This window comes from Propithecus coquereli, unplaced genomic scaffold (genome assembly GCF_000956105.1).
Source record: "Propithecus coquereli isolate 6110/MARCELLA unplaced genomic scaffold, Pcoq_1.0 Scaffold82, whole genome shotgun sequence".
NCBI classification, from domain to species: domain Eukaryota; kingdom Metazoa; phylum Chordata; class Mammalia; order Primates; family Indriidae; genus Propithecus; species Propithecus coquereli.
The window spans coordinates 3,943,976-3,959,971 of NW_012154396.1; the positions used below are offsets into that span (position 1 = coordinate 3,943,976).

At 35.0% G+C, this 15,996-nt stretch overlaps 1 protein-coding gene across 1 annotated transcript in view; it reads right to left on the minus strand.

Moving 5' to 3' along the window:
- Window positions 1-15,996, minus strand: part of COL5A2 (collagen, type V, alpha 2) — a 169,406-nt gene that overhangs the window by 45,379 nt on the left and 108,031 nt on the right. The window contains exons 6-15 of the mRNA XM_012663640.1: window positions 15,318-15,395; window positions 13,141-13,185; window positions 12,199-12,252; window positions 11,721-11,774; window positions 10,593-10,646; window positions 7,598-7,651; window positions 6,569-6,622; window positions 5,635-5,679; window positions 5,081-5,134; window positions 1,882-1,926 (exon numbers count right to left, since the gene is read on the minus strand). Coding sequence (XP_012519094.1) covers window positions 1,882-1,926; window positions 5,081-5,134; window positions 5,635-5,679; window positions 6,569-6,622; window positions 7,598-7,651; window positions 10,593-10,646; window positions 11,721-11,774; window positions 12,199-12,252; window positions 13,141-13,185; window positions 15,318-15,395 — 537 coding nt within the window. The remainder of the gene's footprint in view (window positions 1-1,881; window positions 1,927-5,080; window positions 5,135-5,634; window positions 5,680-6,568; window positions 6,623-7,597; window positions 7,652-10,592; window positions 10,647-11,720; window positions 11,775-12,198; window positions 12,253-13,140; window positions 13,186-15,317; window positions 15,396-15,996) is intronic.

Genomic DNA, 15,996 nt, shown 5'->3' on the forward strand with positions numbered 1-15,996 from the left:
AAAAAAAAAACATGGCTATGGAAAATATTTTGTAAATACATTTGTATATTTATAAAACACTACTTTTTGGCTTCATGCAACAGTTATCAACATTGATGACCCTGTGGAATCATCTGTAGAGCTTTAAAATATACTGATTTCTGAGTTCACCTCTAGAGATTATATTTCAATTGGTTTGGGCATCAATATTTTTAAAAGCTTCACAGGTAATTCTAATATGCAGCCAAGGTTGAGAACCACTGTTTTCATGAGTAACAGATGAAGGTTACTAGATGATGCCTACACTATTAGTCTGTATATTTTATTAGTAACCAGTCTCAATCATACATGGAATAATGTCTTCTAGATACCATTTTATCTTCTTTTTGAAAATCAGGGCACTATTAAAGTCACATAATTTGATGGGGAAAGAACACGTATGGATCAATTGCTCTATAGTTTAGAAAATACCTGAACTATATCTTTAGGCTATTTTAATAAATTAATTTAGTTTTGTTTTTCTTGTAGAGATATCATTTAATTAACTTTGACAAAATAAAAGTAGAGACTTTGATTATGTCATTGGTTATAACTACAATCTACTTCTTCTCCACAGATTTCTAAGGATCCTTTATGCCTCTGTGTAACCCAGCAGTTAATGAGCAACAATTGTGGTTATACACATGGGAGACTATTGCAAGTAAGGGAAAGAGAGAAAAGGTAATATGCTGGAAATTTGTCAAATTATGCCTTTGATTATAATTTACTACCAGTAGATAACATATGTTCATATTTCCATATTCAAATGTGAGTTAAAGGTTCATAATTTATACTGATAACCTATGAAATATTGCAAGATTGGAGCAAAATACATTATCATTGTCAATACTGGGCATAAAATGCACAGTGTGCAAAATATTATCACAACCTGAGACTTCATTGTTTCTCACTCCATGTTACACTTTTACTCTGGTGGCTTTATTTATTGCCTATTTGTTAAAAATTCACAAATCTACATTTGCGATTCAAATTTCTATCGTAAGCTCCACTGTGGAATAGTCTGTCACAAAATGGAACTCATTTCTTCCCATTCTAAACTCAAACCCATAAGCAATATCCTATTCATCTTCCTGTATTTCCAATTTCAGATAAATTAGATCATCCACTGAACACCTTAAATCAGAAAACTACTTGGCCACATCCATTACAGTTTCTTAGCTCATTGATACACAATCTGTCTCCACTGTCACTGTGATAACTTTAGTTCACATCTTTATAATTTCTCTCTGAGATTATGCCAATTACATTCACACTAAACCTTTAGTCTTATCCATTTTCATTTCATCTGTCCCATCGCCAGCAGATGATGTTTCTGGTCATGAAGTTCCTATGTTTAAAGTCCCTGCATGGTCTCTCATTAACTATTGTAGGAAAAAGCTCGAAAACTCTTTAACATAGTAAATAGAGCCTTTCATGATCTAACTCCTGCCTCCCAATTCCCTTTTACCTTCCTAGCATATTCATGAGCTCACCATGTTTTTGCATCTATTCATCCTACGGGCCATGCTATATTTGTGTCCACTTTATATACTCATCTTTCAAGACTTGGCTTGAAAGTTACTCCTTAAGTCTTTCTTGATACCCATTTTCCATTAGGTTTAGGTACCTCTTCCTCTATATCCCCATACCTCCTTCTATATTATAGCAATTAGAATAGTATTATGCAACTATCTTAATTAACGCATCTTTCTTCTTCAATAGAACAGTTTTCAATGATAAGTACTGTGTTTATCAGATTTTTATTCCGGGTGTCTGTGAGTGCTCTGTAAATGTTTATTAATGTACAAATGGAAAAAATGAATGAATAAATTAATGAGTTAATATGAAATTAATACAGCTCACCATTGGTCCAGGTTTTCCAGGCATACCATGTGCACCTCGTTGCCCCTAATTCGGAGAAAAAGGGACAAAACAGGATAAGATTACATTTTATACTGTATGTTCCTACAATTCATTGGCTTTACAAAAAATTCCCATGTTAAAAATTGAAGAATAAATATTAAAGTTAACCGACAACAATCCTCATTTGGTTAACAGGAATAAAAATACACATTTACACAAAATTGTTAAGGTAGTAATAAATACATCTATCCTTACAGCAATAAGAAATAAAAATGTAACTGTTTGCAATTATTCTTTTTATTTTAATGTATCACCTTCTATCATATTAGTTCAGAGAAAATGAAAATTTGAATACTTCAACTTTCTTAATAGCCAGATTAACTCAGAAGAGGAAAGTTTTCTTTGGAAAACCAAATAAAACAAAGTCAGCAAGGTAAAGAAACTGGATAGATGGGTTCCGCATGAATTAAATGTGCATCAGAAGAGAAATCATCTCGAAGCTTGCCTTTCTTTGCTGTCACAACATAAAGGCAAACCATTTCTACACCATATTGTCACGTGTAATGAAAAATGGATTCTTTTTGACAATCGCAAGTGTTTGGCACAATAGCTGGATAAAGATGAAGTGCCGAAACACAGTCCAAAACAGAATATTCATCAAAAAAAGCTAATGGTGTCTGTTTAGTGGTCCAGTGCTGGTATTATCCACTAAAGCTTCATGAAACCTGGTCAATCCATTACAGTGGATGTCTACTGCAACCAGTTGATGAAATGATGAGAATGCCTGCGATTAAGCAGCTGTGATTGGTCAACAGAGACAGGCCAATTCTCTTGCAAGATTACATGTTGCAAAGGACAACGCTGTTCAAACTAAAGAAGCTGGACCTGGAAACTCTGTCATCTACCGTATTCACCAGACCTTGCACCAACTGACTACCACTTCTTCCAGGCTTTGGACCACTTCTTGTAAGGAAAAGTATTCAATTCTCAACAATCTGTAGAAAATGCCTTTCACAATTCCATCACCACTTGCTCTGCAGGCTTCTTTGCTGCTGGCATAAGCAAGCTACTGTTAAGATGGCAAAACCATGTTGATAGTTTGGGTGCACATTTTGATTAACTGTACTGCTTCTTGTTTGACATAATAAACTAAACTTTTGATTCAAAATAGTACATTTCATATTTAATGACCTAATACCTGGACTCAGGAAGCACTATTCCTCATAAAAAAGATATTATACATCTATAAGACCTGAACAACAGGTAGAGGCAGGATCCAAGAAAGAATGTATGTATATATGGGTCTTGGTCCTGAAAGTGCTGGATCAAAAAGGACAAGATCAAAAAGGACAGTATATAAATTTAGAGAACTTTCATGATGTGGAAGCACTCTCCCACGATCCACACTTTAACACCCTGAAAAGAACTCTCGGAGATAGTGATAACTTGGGGGATGGTTGTTGGAAACTCTAAAGAGCAATGGCCCACATTGAGGTAGAAATGTCAGAAATGGCTTTGCACATGATGGAAGAAAGCACAGAAAAGTGAACATACTAGATTGGCTGTATTATTTAAAGCTGGATAAGCCAATAGCTAACTATATTCTACAATATTTTCTATATTCCGATAGGACCCTTTGCTTACCAAAGTGATAAGGAATGTCCTGGTGACAGGGTCTTACCCTTTCCAAACCAGTGCCCTGACTCTGGTATTCTTGAGAAGCTCTAGGGTGGTAGTCCTACATGGGCTACAGGTAGTAGAATGGGATGCGGTAAATCTGGGATTCCTAATGGTAATGGGGATAATAGGATCTTGAAATAATAGAGGAAACATGGTTATCCTTAATTGTCAGAAGCAAAGTGGGCACAATGTAATGCTACAAAATTAAAATATTAGACAGTATATCCCAACCTTCAGAGGGTTGTGAAAAGAATAATTAGAATATGCTCCCTATCCAGGTTCAAGGTACATAAGCAGTTGGCCGGAGTATTTCTCAATCTTTCTAATTAAAATGAATCAAAGACAGTTAATCAGGAGGCTCAATTCATTCAAAGGATATACTCACAGTATTAATACCTACTTCTTAGGATTGTGATGAACATAAAGTAAAATGCTTAGAAGAATGTTTGGCATATAATAAGTACTTGAGACATGTTTCCTATTATTATAATTTTATTACTGTCCAAAGCCCATGTTTTTCTATGGACTATATTCCATGGTCTTACGTGTTCATCGTTTTCTTTTTCTCTCTCTCTTTTTTTATTTCAGAGTATCATAGGGGTACAAACATTTTGGTTACGTGAATTGCTTTTGTATAGTTTGAGTCAAAGTTCTAAGTGTGTCCATTACCCAGACAGTGTGCATCTTACCCATTAGGTGTGAATTTACCCATCTGCTCCTCCCCTTCCCACCTGCTTTATTTCCATTCAATTTTACTACCATGTGTGCACATGAGTGTTGATCTATAAGTTTCAATTTAGTAGTGAGTACATATGCTTTTTGTTCTTCCATTCTTGTGATACTTCACTTAAAAGGATGGTGTCCATCAAACTGGTATTAACTGATCAACACATAAATTCACATATAAGAATAACATCTATTGGATGTTGGGCAGGGGAGAGGGGGGAGGAGGGGACGGGTATTTTCATACAGAAAGACTGCAATGTGCACCACCCGAAGGATGGACATATTTGAAACTCGGACTTGGAACGGGGCGGGGGGGGCAAGGGCAACATACGTAACCTAAACATCTGTACCCCCATAATATGCTGAAATAAAAAATAAATAAATAAAAATAAATAAAAAAAATAAAAAATAAAAAGGATGGTGTCCAGTTTCATCCAGGTCATTACAATGGTATTAGTTCACCATTTTTTTTCTTAATTTTTATATTAAAATATAATAAGTAGGCAACAAATGTACTGTGGCTATGTAAGATGTTAACATTAAAGCCAGGTGAAGAGTATATGAAAATTCTCTATACTATCTTTTCAACTTTTCTGTAAACCTAAATTTATTCCAAAATAAAAATTTAAAAAGTAGGTGATCGGTACCGTTAATCTTCACACTTGATTTTAGCCAAAAGGCTGACAAACGATAGTACTGTTAATCTCATTTAAAAGGCATATTCAGTAAAGCAAGTCTGAAAAAGATTTAAATTACACATCTCAGCAATATAAATAAAAATAGGTTTACTTACAGGAGCACCCTGTGGGCCAAGTCTCCCTCTCTCTCCTGGCATTCCCCTCGGACCCTGTAGATGAGAGTAAAACTATCTCTTGAAGTATCTAATTTGAACTACAGGTAGTATAGTTGTAAATCTACTACTTAATCCAATTGAAACTCAATATAATTGGTCACCGAGCAGTAGTATTTTTAGGGGCAATGTTGGGTTCAAAAAAGTATCCACCTGTGGAGATACATAACCTATTGTCTCTTACAAAAATAAATTTCTCTTAACCTAGCTCTAATGGTATGAATCTACAATAATACTGATTTGATCACTAAGTATAAAAAAAGAATAAGGGCATTCAACAGTTAAGAAAAACAATGAAATGTAGGAATCTTTTTTCATTACAAGGGCTCAGTTCTTTTGGTGTGCTTGCCCATCAGCTGGTAATCAAGATCATTTCACCAGCTAACATATGCTCTCCATGTCTTTTTATTTTTTCATTTAAACATTCTTTTAACATAATCTAAAAAGTGAAGAAATAGAATCTTAGAAATCTAAGAAACAAGGAAATCCATACGTACCAGAGGACCCATGGCACCCATTTGACCAGTAGGGCCAGCTTCACCCTAAAGCAAAAATTAGTTTACCGTTACAGTGTGAGAAACCTACAATTGATATTCACATCACTTTGTTCCATGTATGTAAAATTTTAAAGGTATATTTTCAGAGGACATATGAAAGGTATAATTTCAATAAAGATCTCAGAATTTTATTTTATTACCTTTTCTCAAAATGCAAATGAAAATTAGTTTCTATAGAAATAAGTCTAAACTAAAATTGGGGATTTAAATAAGACTGATGGAAACTATCACACCTACCCACAGTAATTAGTCTCAAAAAGGTACTTATATGTCTATGTCTGAAATGTCTCAAGTAAAACTTTATAAAGCTAAAATTGACCATAATACTCTCTTAAGATCCATTATGGGAGACTTAGAAATAAAAATTTTAAAGTCAAATGCTTTTCCATATATATCTCATGATGCTTCCCACTAAAAATTCCTCTATACTTTGTTGATGTTTTATCTCCCTCTAGAAACATAAATAAATTTTGGGAAGAAACAATGTCCAAAGGGTTCTGGTATTAAAAAGGCACTACAGAACAGGGCTAATGAATCATCTAAACTGCTCAGATATTTTTAAAGAAAACAAATGAATGTCTTTTAAAAGATGGATTCATAGCACCATCTTCATATAAATACAATACCTGTCTTACATTGGCAGAAACCCAGTGCCATGATGGCTATTCTTGGTGGCATAGTAAGGTCTCGTCACCTAACGTAGTTAAGCCATTGCCCCTCATCTATGAAAAATTATACTTCTTTGCCTAACCATTCATTTATTAATACCCCTCTTTCCTCCAGAATTATTTACGGTGGTTCTGAGACATTCGTAGGCACTTGAAGCAGAGCTGAAATGCTACAGTGAGGTTTCATTGAGGTATTATATAATTACCTTGGAACCAGTTGCTCCAACTTCACCTTTAGGGCCTTCAAGACCTTTGTGTCCCTGAGAAGAAAAATATTAACTTATATTTGCATCTTGTTTTATAAATTCTCAAAAATATACAAGAAGAACCAAAAATAAGCTCATGGAAAATGCTTTATGAAAAGAAATCTCAAATTAAAAGTTGTTGTTGAAAATATTTTCAAATTCTCAAACTTTCTGGAAAATTTACTCAAAGAAAATTAAAGTAAGGCTTTCACCTTTCAACCTGCAGTGTTATCACTTTGCAAACATTCGTGACTTCATAGAAATTCAATCTATAGCTACCAATAAAAAAACTTATAGTAGCTTTAAAGGAAACACACAGTTATAGACTTCAGATAGTTATAAAATATGAGTTATTATTCAGGGTGATATTCAAAATATTTGAAAACTAGTATGGCAGCAAACATTCTAATCAGAAGCTCAACTACTCAAAACAGAGGATAGTCAGTGTACACTGAACATCAGCCTTGCTTTCTGATAGACAGATATTAATAGATATAGATAGAAATAGATTCTGTATATTTATACAGTATATTAATACAATGGTTGCATATTAATGATCTTGAATTATTAAAAAGTATTGTATTATCTTCCACTTCTGGGTAGTCTGAGCCCCTGCTGCGACCTAATGTACTTTCTACTTGTATCATGTCACTTTTTCGACTATGCAGTAATTGCCCACTTTCTCATCTGTATCCCTTATTAACCTGCAGCTGCAGGCCAGAGACTTTTCTCATTCATCACTATATCCTCTTTGGTAGCACAGTATCTGGCACACAGTAAGAACTTAAAATATATTTCTTTATAGAATCAAATGAAATTCAAAGGAAATATAAAAAAAGCATTGTGATCTCAGTAACTACAGATAAATACTGCAACCACAGCCAATGAAGGACAACTGACAAATGGAATTGTAAACATTTCAAAGGTAACGCTCCAGAAACCCTACTCAGTAGACCGTGATATCTGAGGATGACAATGGATTTAACTTACTCGGTGACCCTTCAGGCCTGGAAGACCAGGAGCCCCAGGAAAACCTCGAGCTCCCTAGGGAAAAAAATTAGATAAGACATCTTAGAATCATTAAGCTTAATATATTTGTTTTTTCCAAAAAAATATCTGCTACACAGTTTTTCACCCATATACTAAAGAAGATAAAAAAGCAGTATGCTTTTGTCTGTCAAAACATATCTGGGCGATCATAAAATAGCAAAGTACACAAGCTGTTAGAAATAGAAAAATGACATACAAAGACATGAGTTAATGTCATATATTGATCTGATGACATTTTCAAATTGTCAAATGATATTGTGTTATAATTAGTAGCAGAAAACAAACAACAAGAAAATAAGCATGAATCAGCAAGGTTAGTGCCTGAATTGATTAGGCCATGGTATAGGAAAAAAAAATCTGGAGAGAAATTTAAGAGAAAATATGCTTTCCCTCCTTTACGTTGTGCTTTATTTGTGATGTAGAGTAAATGTATTTGTAGCAAAACAATGTGTATTTCGTCTGAACTTTCGAAAACTGGCAGCAGAATGTGATCGGAAGGATAGTATTATAATGAGATCAGGAAAAATTTTTAAATGAAATGTTTAGGAGAGGCTTTGTAGATTAATGATTGTTTAAAAAACTAAATGAGGAAATAAAATATCCAACAGAAAAGAAGGTCAGGAAATACGACAATGGCTTTGTTTCTTGACTCAATAATTTCTTAATTTGTGCTAATCCCATGCATCTTTCACCTAAGCACATTAAATAAAAAACAACAGAAACACAATAGAAAATCAAATCCAATGGTATGATTATTTTTAAATGATGCTTGAAACATTTTCTTTATACTCTCAAAATAGATGATGACCCAGTGACTTAATTATTTACTTATGTTCATTGCTTACATTAATTTGCTTTTGCATTGAGTTACCATTACCTCTGCCACCAGTATATTGAGCACCTTGATAGCATAGATTGATCCTATCAATTATTATCAATTATTATTAGTCTTCAAATCCCTGGCACTTAGCCTTATGCCTGGTTAGTGGGCAATCAATAAATAATCATTGATAAACAACTGAATGCATAAATGGTTCAATATTTTTAACTCTCATAGCACTTTACCAAAACCTTTCTTAAGGAACTTCTCTTGTCTTAGCACAGACTTACACAGACGGCAAAATCCTTCTGCACTGCAAATCATAGGCTTCATTCACTACTTACTAAATGACTGAATAAGCAACTCAATAAATGAAATTCATATGATAAAATCAAAGCAATAATTCCTCTATGACCTCTTGGAAAATATTTCTTTAGTGTTTTAGGGAGGTATCTCGGTAATGATACATGAAATCATGCTCTCTGAACAAATGAAGTCCCACTAATTCTTCTGTTTACATAACCCTGCTTAGGAATTCTTTCACGTCAAGAACTCCCTTTAAGTTTTTCAGCTGAAATGCTCCCTTTTGCTGAGATTTGTCTCTTCATCCTGAGCAGGCAACTCAGTACACATCCATCTAAGCCTATAGGGGAATTACTGAGCTATGTTATTTCAAATAATTAGTTAACTTCAGCTTTTACTGTCTCTGAGGGAAATTCTCATGTGATTACATATCCCTAATATAACAAGAAAAGGAACCAGATGTCCTGATGCTCATAAAAAATTCTCATTCTGCTGACCCAGGACTGTCATTACAGCACAATCACACGTTGCATTGAGCTTGCAGAGTGCATCTGGGCTGTGCTGGCAGGGCACCTTTCCTCCCCACGGAGGGCCCACACTGTGAGTAAGCGCAAGAGTGCAACAGGACGCAGGAGATTCAAGCCAGGATTGGTCAAAAAGGACATCTGCACTAATGACTAAACCTCATGCCTTTGTCTGCCCTTACTTCCCAGCTGATGGGGGAGGAAAGGAAAGAGAGCAGGGAGCTGGGGGATTGGTTTTATGTTTGAAACTAAATAATCCTTAGAGTCCTGTAAATTCCCATAAAAGATAAGCATTCATTTATTTTTAAAAATTCCTAGCACTGAACCTCATCAACTTTCAGAAAATAAACAGAGAGTAATGTAGTACTGTTGTATTGAGTGGTGGAAACATTAGGAAATCATAGGAAATATAATAAGTAGGAGGCTGAATGTGTAGGGGCTGTTGGGGAGGAAAAACACAACGAATAGGAATGTTCGAAAAAGATGTTCGCTTGCTTATCATTCTCTAATCTCCCCCCATTGCCTGTGCAGCACATTCCAGGAAAGGGCCTAGAAAGTAATACGAGTGATGATAGACAGGTGGGTTTAGAGTATGGCAAAGTGGCCCAGGTCCTGAATTCTGGCCACGTGGGTTGCCAGGGACCAACCCTTTTAGTAAGCCAAGGAAAGAGAAAGCAGCTGTGTTAGGAGGGCTGGCAATCAGCATATCTTGTCATGAAATTTTAGGGTCCGGAATATTCATCAAGAATTTCAGCCAACATTAGGGTTTGGAGAGCAGCCAAAGAGGCTTCCTGTCCACAATATATAGTCCCTAGCCGATAAAAAAACAAGTCAACAAACTTTTCTTCCCAAGTAATCATTTAGACACTTGGGACAATACAAAATAAAAACATTAAAAAGATTTTAAAAAGATAAAGCAGGACAGAGATGTGAGTTGTAAATAGATAAGGCTGGTGACTCATTTTCTGAAAAAATTTTCCTCTTTTCTGAATAGTCTAAAAATTTGATACTCAGTCTGGAGAGTTCTCATGTTAGGTTACAATATAATTCTCTGACTTTAGGAGGGTTATTTATATGATGGCAATGCAAAGCAGGGAAGTGGAGTTAGCTATCACTCTGGTAAAATGTTCTGTGACGTTTTCCATTTTGACTGAAGGAACATTGCTTGGTTGCCTTCATTTATTTAGTGTCTAAAACATGTGCATACAATGAACTGCAAGTTAATTTTAACATTCTTTATTTTTTGAAGTTTGTCTTTATGTCATTATATTGACAAGTATAAACTTACCGGAGATCCTGTAAATCCCACTTCACCAGGATTTCCATTTCTACCAGGTTCACCCTTTATGAAAAAATGCAAGGGGTGGGGGAGGCAAAGAGGGATTAAAAGTTCTTGCCTGAGACTAAATGACAAATAAATTGCAGATGCAAAGCCTTCTTCAGAAAGCTCATGTGCAATGCTCTAGCAGTGTAAAAAAAAAATAAAACTAGGCTCTATTCCTGATATCAGTCTATTCTAGCAAGTTAGTTCATGACGCTTTCATTAATTTGTCCAGAGGAAGAGATGGATATAAATTATCCTGGTCTGATCTAGCTCACCATTTCACGAACATCAAAATTTACACACACACGTGCTCACATACACATATATGCTGTAAAATTCTATATGATCACATGACACTGAATTCAAGCATTGTTTCTTAAAATACTGCTGGCTTTTTCTTTCCTTGTGATAAAAAAAGGACTAGCAGAGATATTTTCTCAATGGCCAATCAATGTAATCTTCTCATGTAAATCTTATGACTCACAAAGAGAAAATATTTACTTGGTTTAGTATCACATAGAAAGTAATGGCCTACCGATAATTTTATTCTCAATTTTGGTACAACTAAAGAATCTAGAAAAGTAAGTCTGTTATTGCACACTGCTCTCTGATTACGTGTTTTTAATGTTAAAATCTGGATTTGAGTCTTAACTTTAATTAAAAATCCAATTGAAGAAATCACTTTTTCAGCCTTGGGGAGCCATATTGACACTATACTATTAACACATTTAAAAATTTTCCATGTAATGAAGACTGCATAATGATGTATTTTCATCAGAGAAATGTATTTTTTCTTTCATATCATTTCAGTGATTTCACCAGTAAAGGCTGTAGCTATTCTGACAATTCTAGTATCTCATGGAGAAGCCTTGATTGAAAGCCTAGGGAATGCAGGGAGATACAGTACTTGATAATATAATACTACCAAAATTAAGAGCCCTAGATTTTTATAAAATTCCATTCTGCGCTCTCCAGTTTATACTAAATTTAATGGGAGCTAAAAGGGTGGGAAAATTAAATTGAATTAATGCAGAACATTCTTGATAGCTCCTTTTTAGACACTTGAAAGCAAGAATGAGAAAGGTAGCTTACATCTTCCCCAGGTTTCCCCGGAGGGCCCTCTGGTCCACGTGCACCAATTGGACCCTAATAACAAAACAAAACAAAACAAAACAAAACAAAAGGAAATAAGGAATATTTACCTCCACCTGACAATAATATAATCCATAATATTGTTGAGACAAATAAAAAATATCAGAGAAAATAGTTTTAGTAATATTTTGAATTTTATGTTGTATCCTTCAGACCATGTGCTCAACAGAAAAGTTTAATTGCACAAATGCAAATATCTCAGTACTGTCTACTGAGCATATTCAAAGTCTTTGAACTTAAATACTCTGCCCCAAGAAACATACAGCTTAAGTACAGTCTATAGAACAGGATTCCAAATCTGGCTGATTATTTCTTGCTACATTAGAGAGGACCTGAGAAAATAAATAACTCATTATTTGAGATCATTATAATGGTGGACCCATATGTACCTGGGTCTACATGCTTACTTGACATTTACCATAGGTCCAGGTTCACCAGGTTCACCAGGAGGTCCTGAAGGTCCTGCACTACCCTGAAATTGAGAACAAATTATATATAAAAACTAAATAAAAACAGAATACTAAATCCTATACTCCCTGCAATATATAGCGTAGTTGTTCAGACTGCTGGCTCTGCCACTTTCCAACTATGTGATTTGGGGCAAGTTATTTAATCTGTTTATAACTCAGGTTCCTAATATGAAAATGAGAATAATAGTATTTCATTAAGATGTTATGGCTTTTTAGATAGTTAATGCATGTTAAGAACCTAGAAAACTGCTGGCACAGAGTGAGGGAGTGTTCAGTCAATGGTAGTTATCATCATCATCATCTTTTTCATCACCATCATCAACTAACTTTTCTATTCACTAATAGCTGGAAGTAAAACTCCGCACACACAATCATGACGGCATGGTAACCTTGACTGAGCTAAAGATTATTTTCTTTCTTTCTTTTAAAATTTTTTTCCTAATGCCTGTTAAATTGCTATAAAAATAAAATAGCTCTACATTACTATTTTATTGGTATTTGATAGGTGTAGAAAGTATAAAGTATTATGTTCTTCCTAATGATTCCATGGAGCAATCACTTTGACTGTTATTTCTAATAAACCACGTGGTGATGGCCTTCTATGATCTGATTTCATAGCCTTGGCATTGGCATATAACCAATTATGAGAATTTTTCATGACATGAGATAATGAACTGTTATTTCAGAAGCAAAGGCACATAATTCTTGGTATTGTAGGTCAGTCACAGAAAGAACTCAGATGACAAAAATTTAGTCCCATGAAGAAACCTTGAAAAACATATTGCTTGTGTTTCTAAGTGAATTCAAATGATTTAAAACAGCCCATTCAAAGTAAGCATTACAACATACAATTTCAAGGTCAGCCAAAAGCAGTCACAGCAAAGACTTACTTGCTGTCCTTGTAAACCTTGTGGTCCTCTTGGGCCAACGGGACCCTTAAAAAAAAATAAGAAAAAAAAATTGCATAGTATTCATCACAATTGTGTCAAATATTTCAAAAGTGTTGAATCAGCTTTAGAATCTGGAAAAGTAAAGCTTTAACAAGGGAATGATGACATTCTCCATCTGTACTCATTTGGAAGGCAGCTAAATTCAAAGAGATTAAAGCTTAGGCAACATTTGGGATGGTTTTCATACATACCTTCAGTGTCATAAAGAGAAATAAACAATATGCCTGTACACACCCAATGTTTTTAGGACAAGTACACCCACATGTGTAAAGCAGCAGCCTCCAACTTTTTTGGCACCAGATACCAGTTTCAGGGAAGACAATTTTTCTACAGAAGAGGGGAGGGGGGTTCAGGGGGGGCGCCTGGAGGGGATGGTTTGGGGATGATTAAATGCATTCCATTTACTGTGCAGTCAAACCTCTCTGCTAATGAAAATTGGTATTTGCAGCCTCTTCCCAGTGCTGGCATCACTGCCTCAGCTCCACCTCAGATCATCAGGCATTAGATTTTCATAATGAGCATGCAACCTATATCCCTCGCATGTGCAGTTCACAGTAGGGTTCGTGCTCCTATGACAATCTAATGCCCCCGCCCATATGACAGGAGGTGGAGCACAGGCGGTGATGCCAGCGATGGGGAGCAGCTGTAAATACAGTTGAAGCTTCGCTGGCTCACCGGCCATTCACCTCCTACTGTGCAACCCGGTTCCTAACAGGCCGCTGACCTTACCGGTCTGCAGTCCGGGGGTTGGGGACCACAGGTGTAAAGGGTGGTTCTTTTAAACCAGAACATCTGAATAAAGAAAAATCTTGGCACGCACAAAGTGATTATTAAACTGCCTATTCAATTCTTCAGCTTCCCAGCAGGTAACTCTTATAACTTAAATAAATAATTTGAATTAAAAGTTTATGAAACCGTCAACAACAATGACTAGATTATTTTGTATGTTTACAATTATCTGGAGCACTGAGTTTTCTGTGTTCTTTTTTTTCCCCACAACGTACGTGGAAAGTATCCACACAGACTTTCTTTCCTCATTTAAACATGAAGTGATTACACTTAGACATCACAAAGGGAAGAAAAGGAAAATGCAATTTTAGAAACTGTGTTAATATATGTCTGTTATAATTTTTTAAATGTCACACTTTAAAAAAATCTACTTTATTCTTATGGCAAAAAACTCAAATTTTTATATCGAATGGATCAGATACTTGAGCTAGTAAGAAAATAAAGGTTTCATTTAAAAAATAAACATATATAATTTAAACTCCAAGCGGATAAAAACTTATATATCTTAGAAAAAATATTCCAAGATAATGATTACATGATGTCATACCACTACTAGTAACTTTAAAATATACAAACAATGTCTAAAATAATCATAATGCTGGCCTAAATGACAGGTAGAAGGAGTGGTTATCTATGGGGTCTGACTTTACACTTCTTATTGCTTGCAATTGCATTAATCTGGAATGCTTTTGAATTACATTATGAGCAAAAAAGCCTGAGAGAGTTGGTTTGAAAGCATTAATTCATTCAGTAAGATTGCATTGCTACCAGGTGAATAAGATTGCAAATACCCGGTGAAAGTACTTGCGTAGAAAAAAATGGGAATCTTTTTGACTGTTGAAGAAATTCAAAGAGGATAAAAATGATGAGAAGACCCAGCCAGGAAATCTTAGAGTTGTTGAGATAAGGCAGCCAGAGAATATTAAGTATAAAATGATAAAAATGAAAATAGCAAAACATCTCATTTAAAAATTTTGCCAAATCACTGCTTCTAACAGTACCGTAAAATAGTTTGTTTTTAATTTATAAAGGTATAGGTTTTGTTATTGGGGTGGTGGTTGTATGTCTTAAAATCCTTTATTTCCTTCAAGTATTAAATGAAATATGCAGACAGCCCTTCGTTAATGTAAACAAATATTTTGCCTAGTTATGAATGCAACACCACTGGTCTTTTAACTGGTACATAGTAGGGTCTGATAAATAAATTAAATGAATGAATGGACGGATGTGTTTAAGAAGACACATGTTATTTTTTGACTAACTCACACCTTTCTTTTTACCATTATTTTTCCACAAATACTTCGATTATCAGTAAAATTCATGCTTACCACAGAGCCAGGCATCAGTCCTACTTGACTCCCAAGTCCAGATTTTTCATCCAACCCAGCCATCTGAGCTGAGAATGGCTGTAAAAGCAATGTGCTGACATTATTTCCACAATAAAAGACATTCATCATACTTTTTAGATTGAGCAATGTACACTTTCTGGAATTCTTATAGAATGACTCTTCTGAGAATCATTTTAAAGCATGGAAAAAGATTCAGGCTGTTTTTATTGTATGTGCTTTTGATCAACCATTCTGCCCCAGAGTATTTTACAAGTATGTTGCTTGAGAACAACTGTTGCAATGGGACAAATGTCTGGTACTTGATAAAAGCAGGGGTCATTTTGATAAGTACTTAGCCAGTCTAATTGATTTCAGGTTTAAATCTCTTTAACTGATTTTCTCCCACAGTTAGAGTATGCCAAACATCTGAAAAAAAGCCTGAAAGATTTTTTAAAAAACATTTATTTGTCTTAAAGATTCCATTCCAAAATTGCTTATATACATCTCAGTAGTTATATTAATTTCCAAATTTAAGTCAAATTTTAGTGGGAAAGAATTTTTCTTTTTTTTTTTTTAGACAGAGGCTCACTCTGTCTCCCAGGCCAGAGTACAGTGGCATCATCATAGCTCTCTGCAATCTCAAACTCTTGGGCTCAAGCAATCCTCCTGCCTCAGCCTC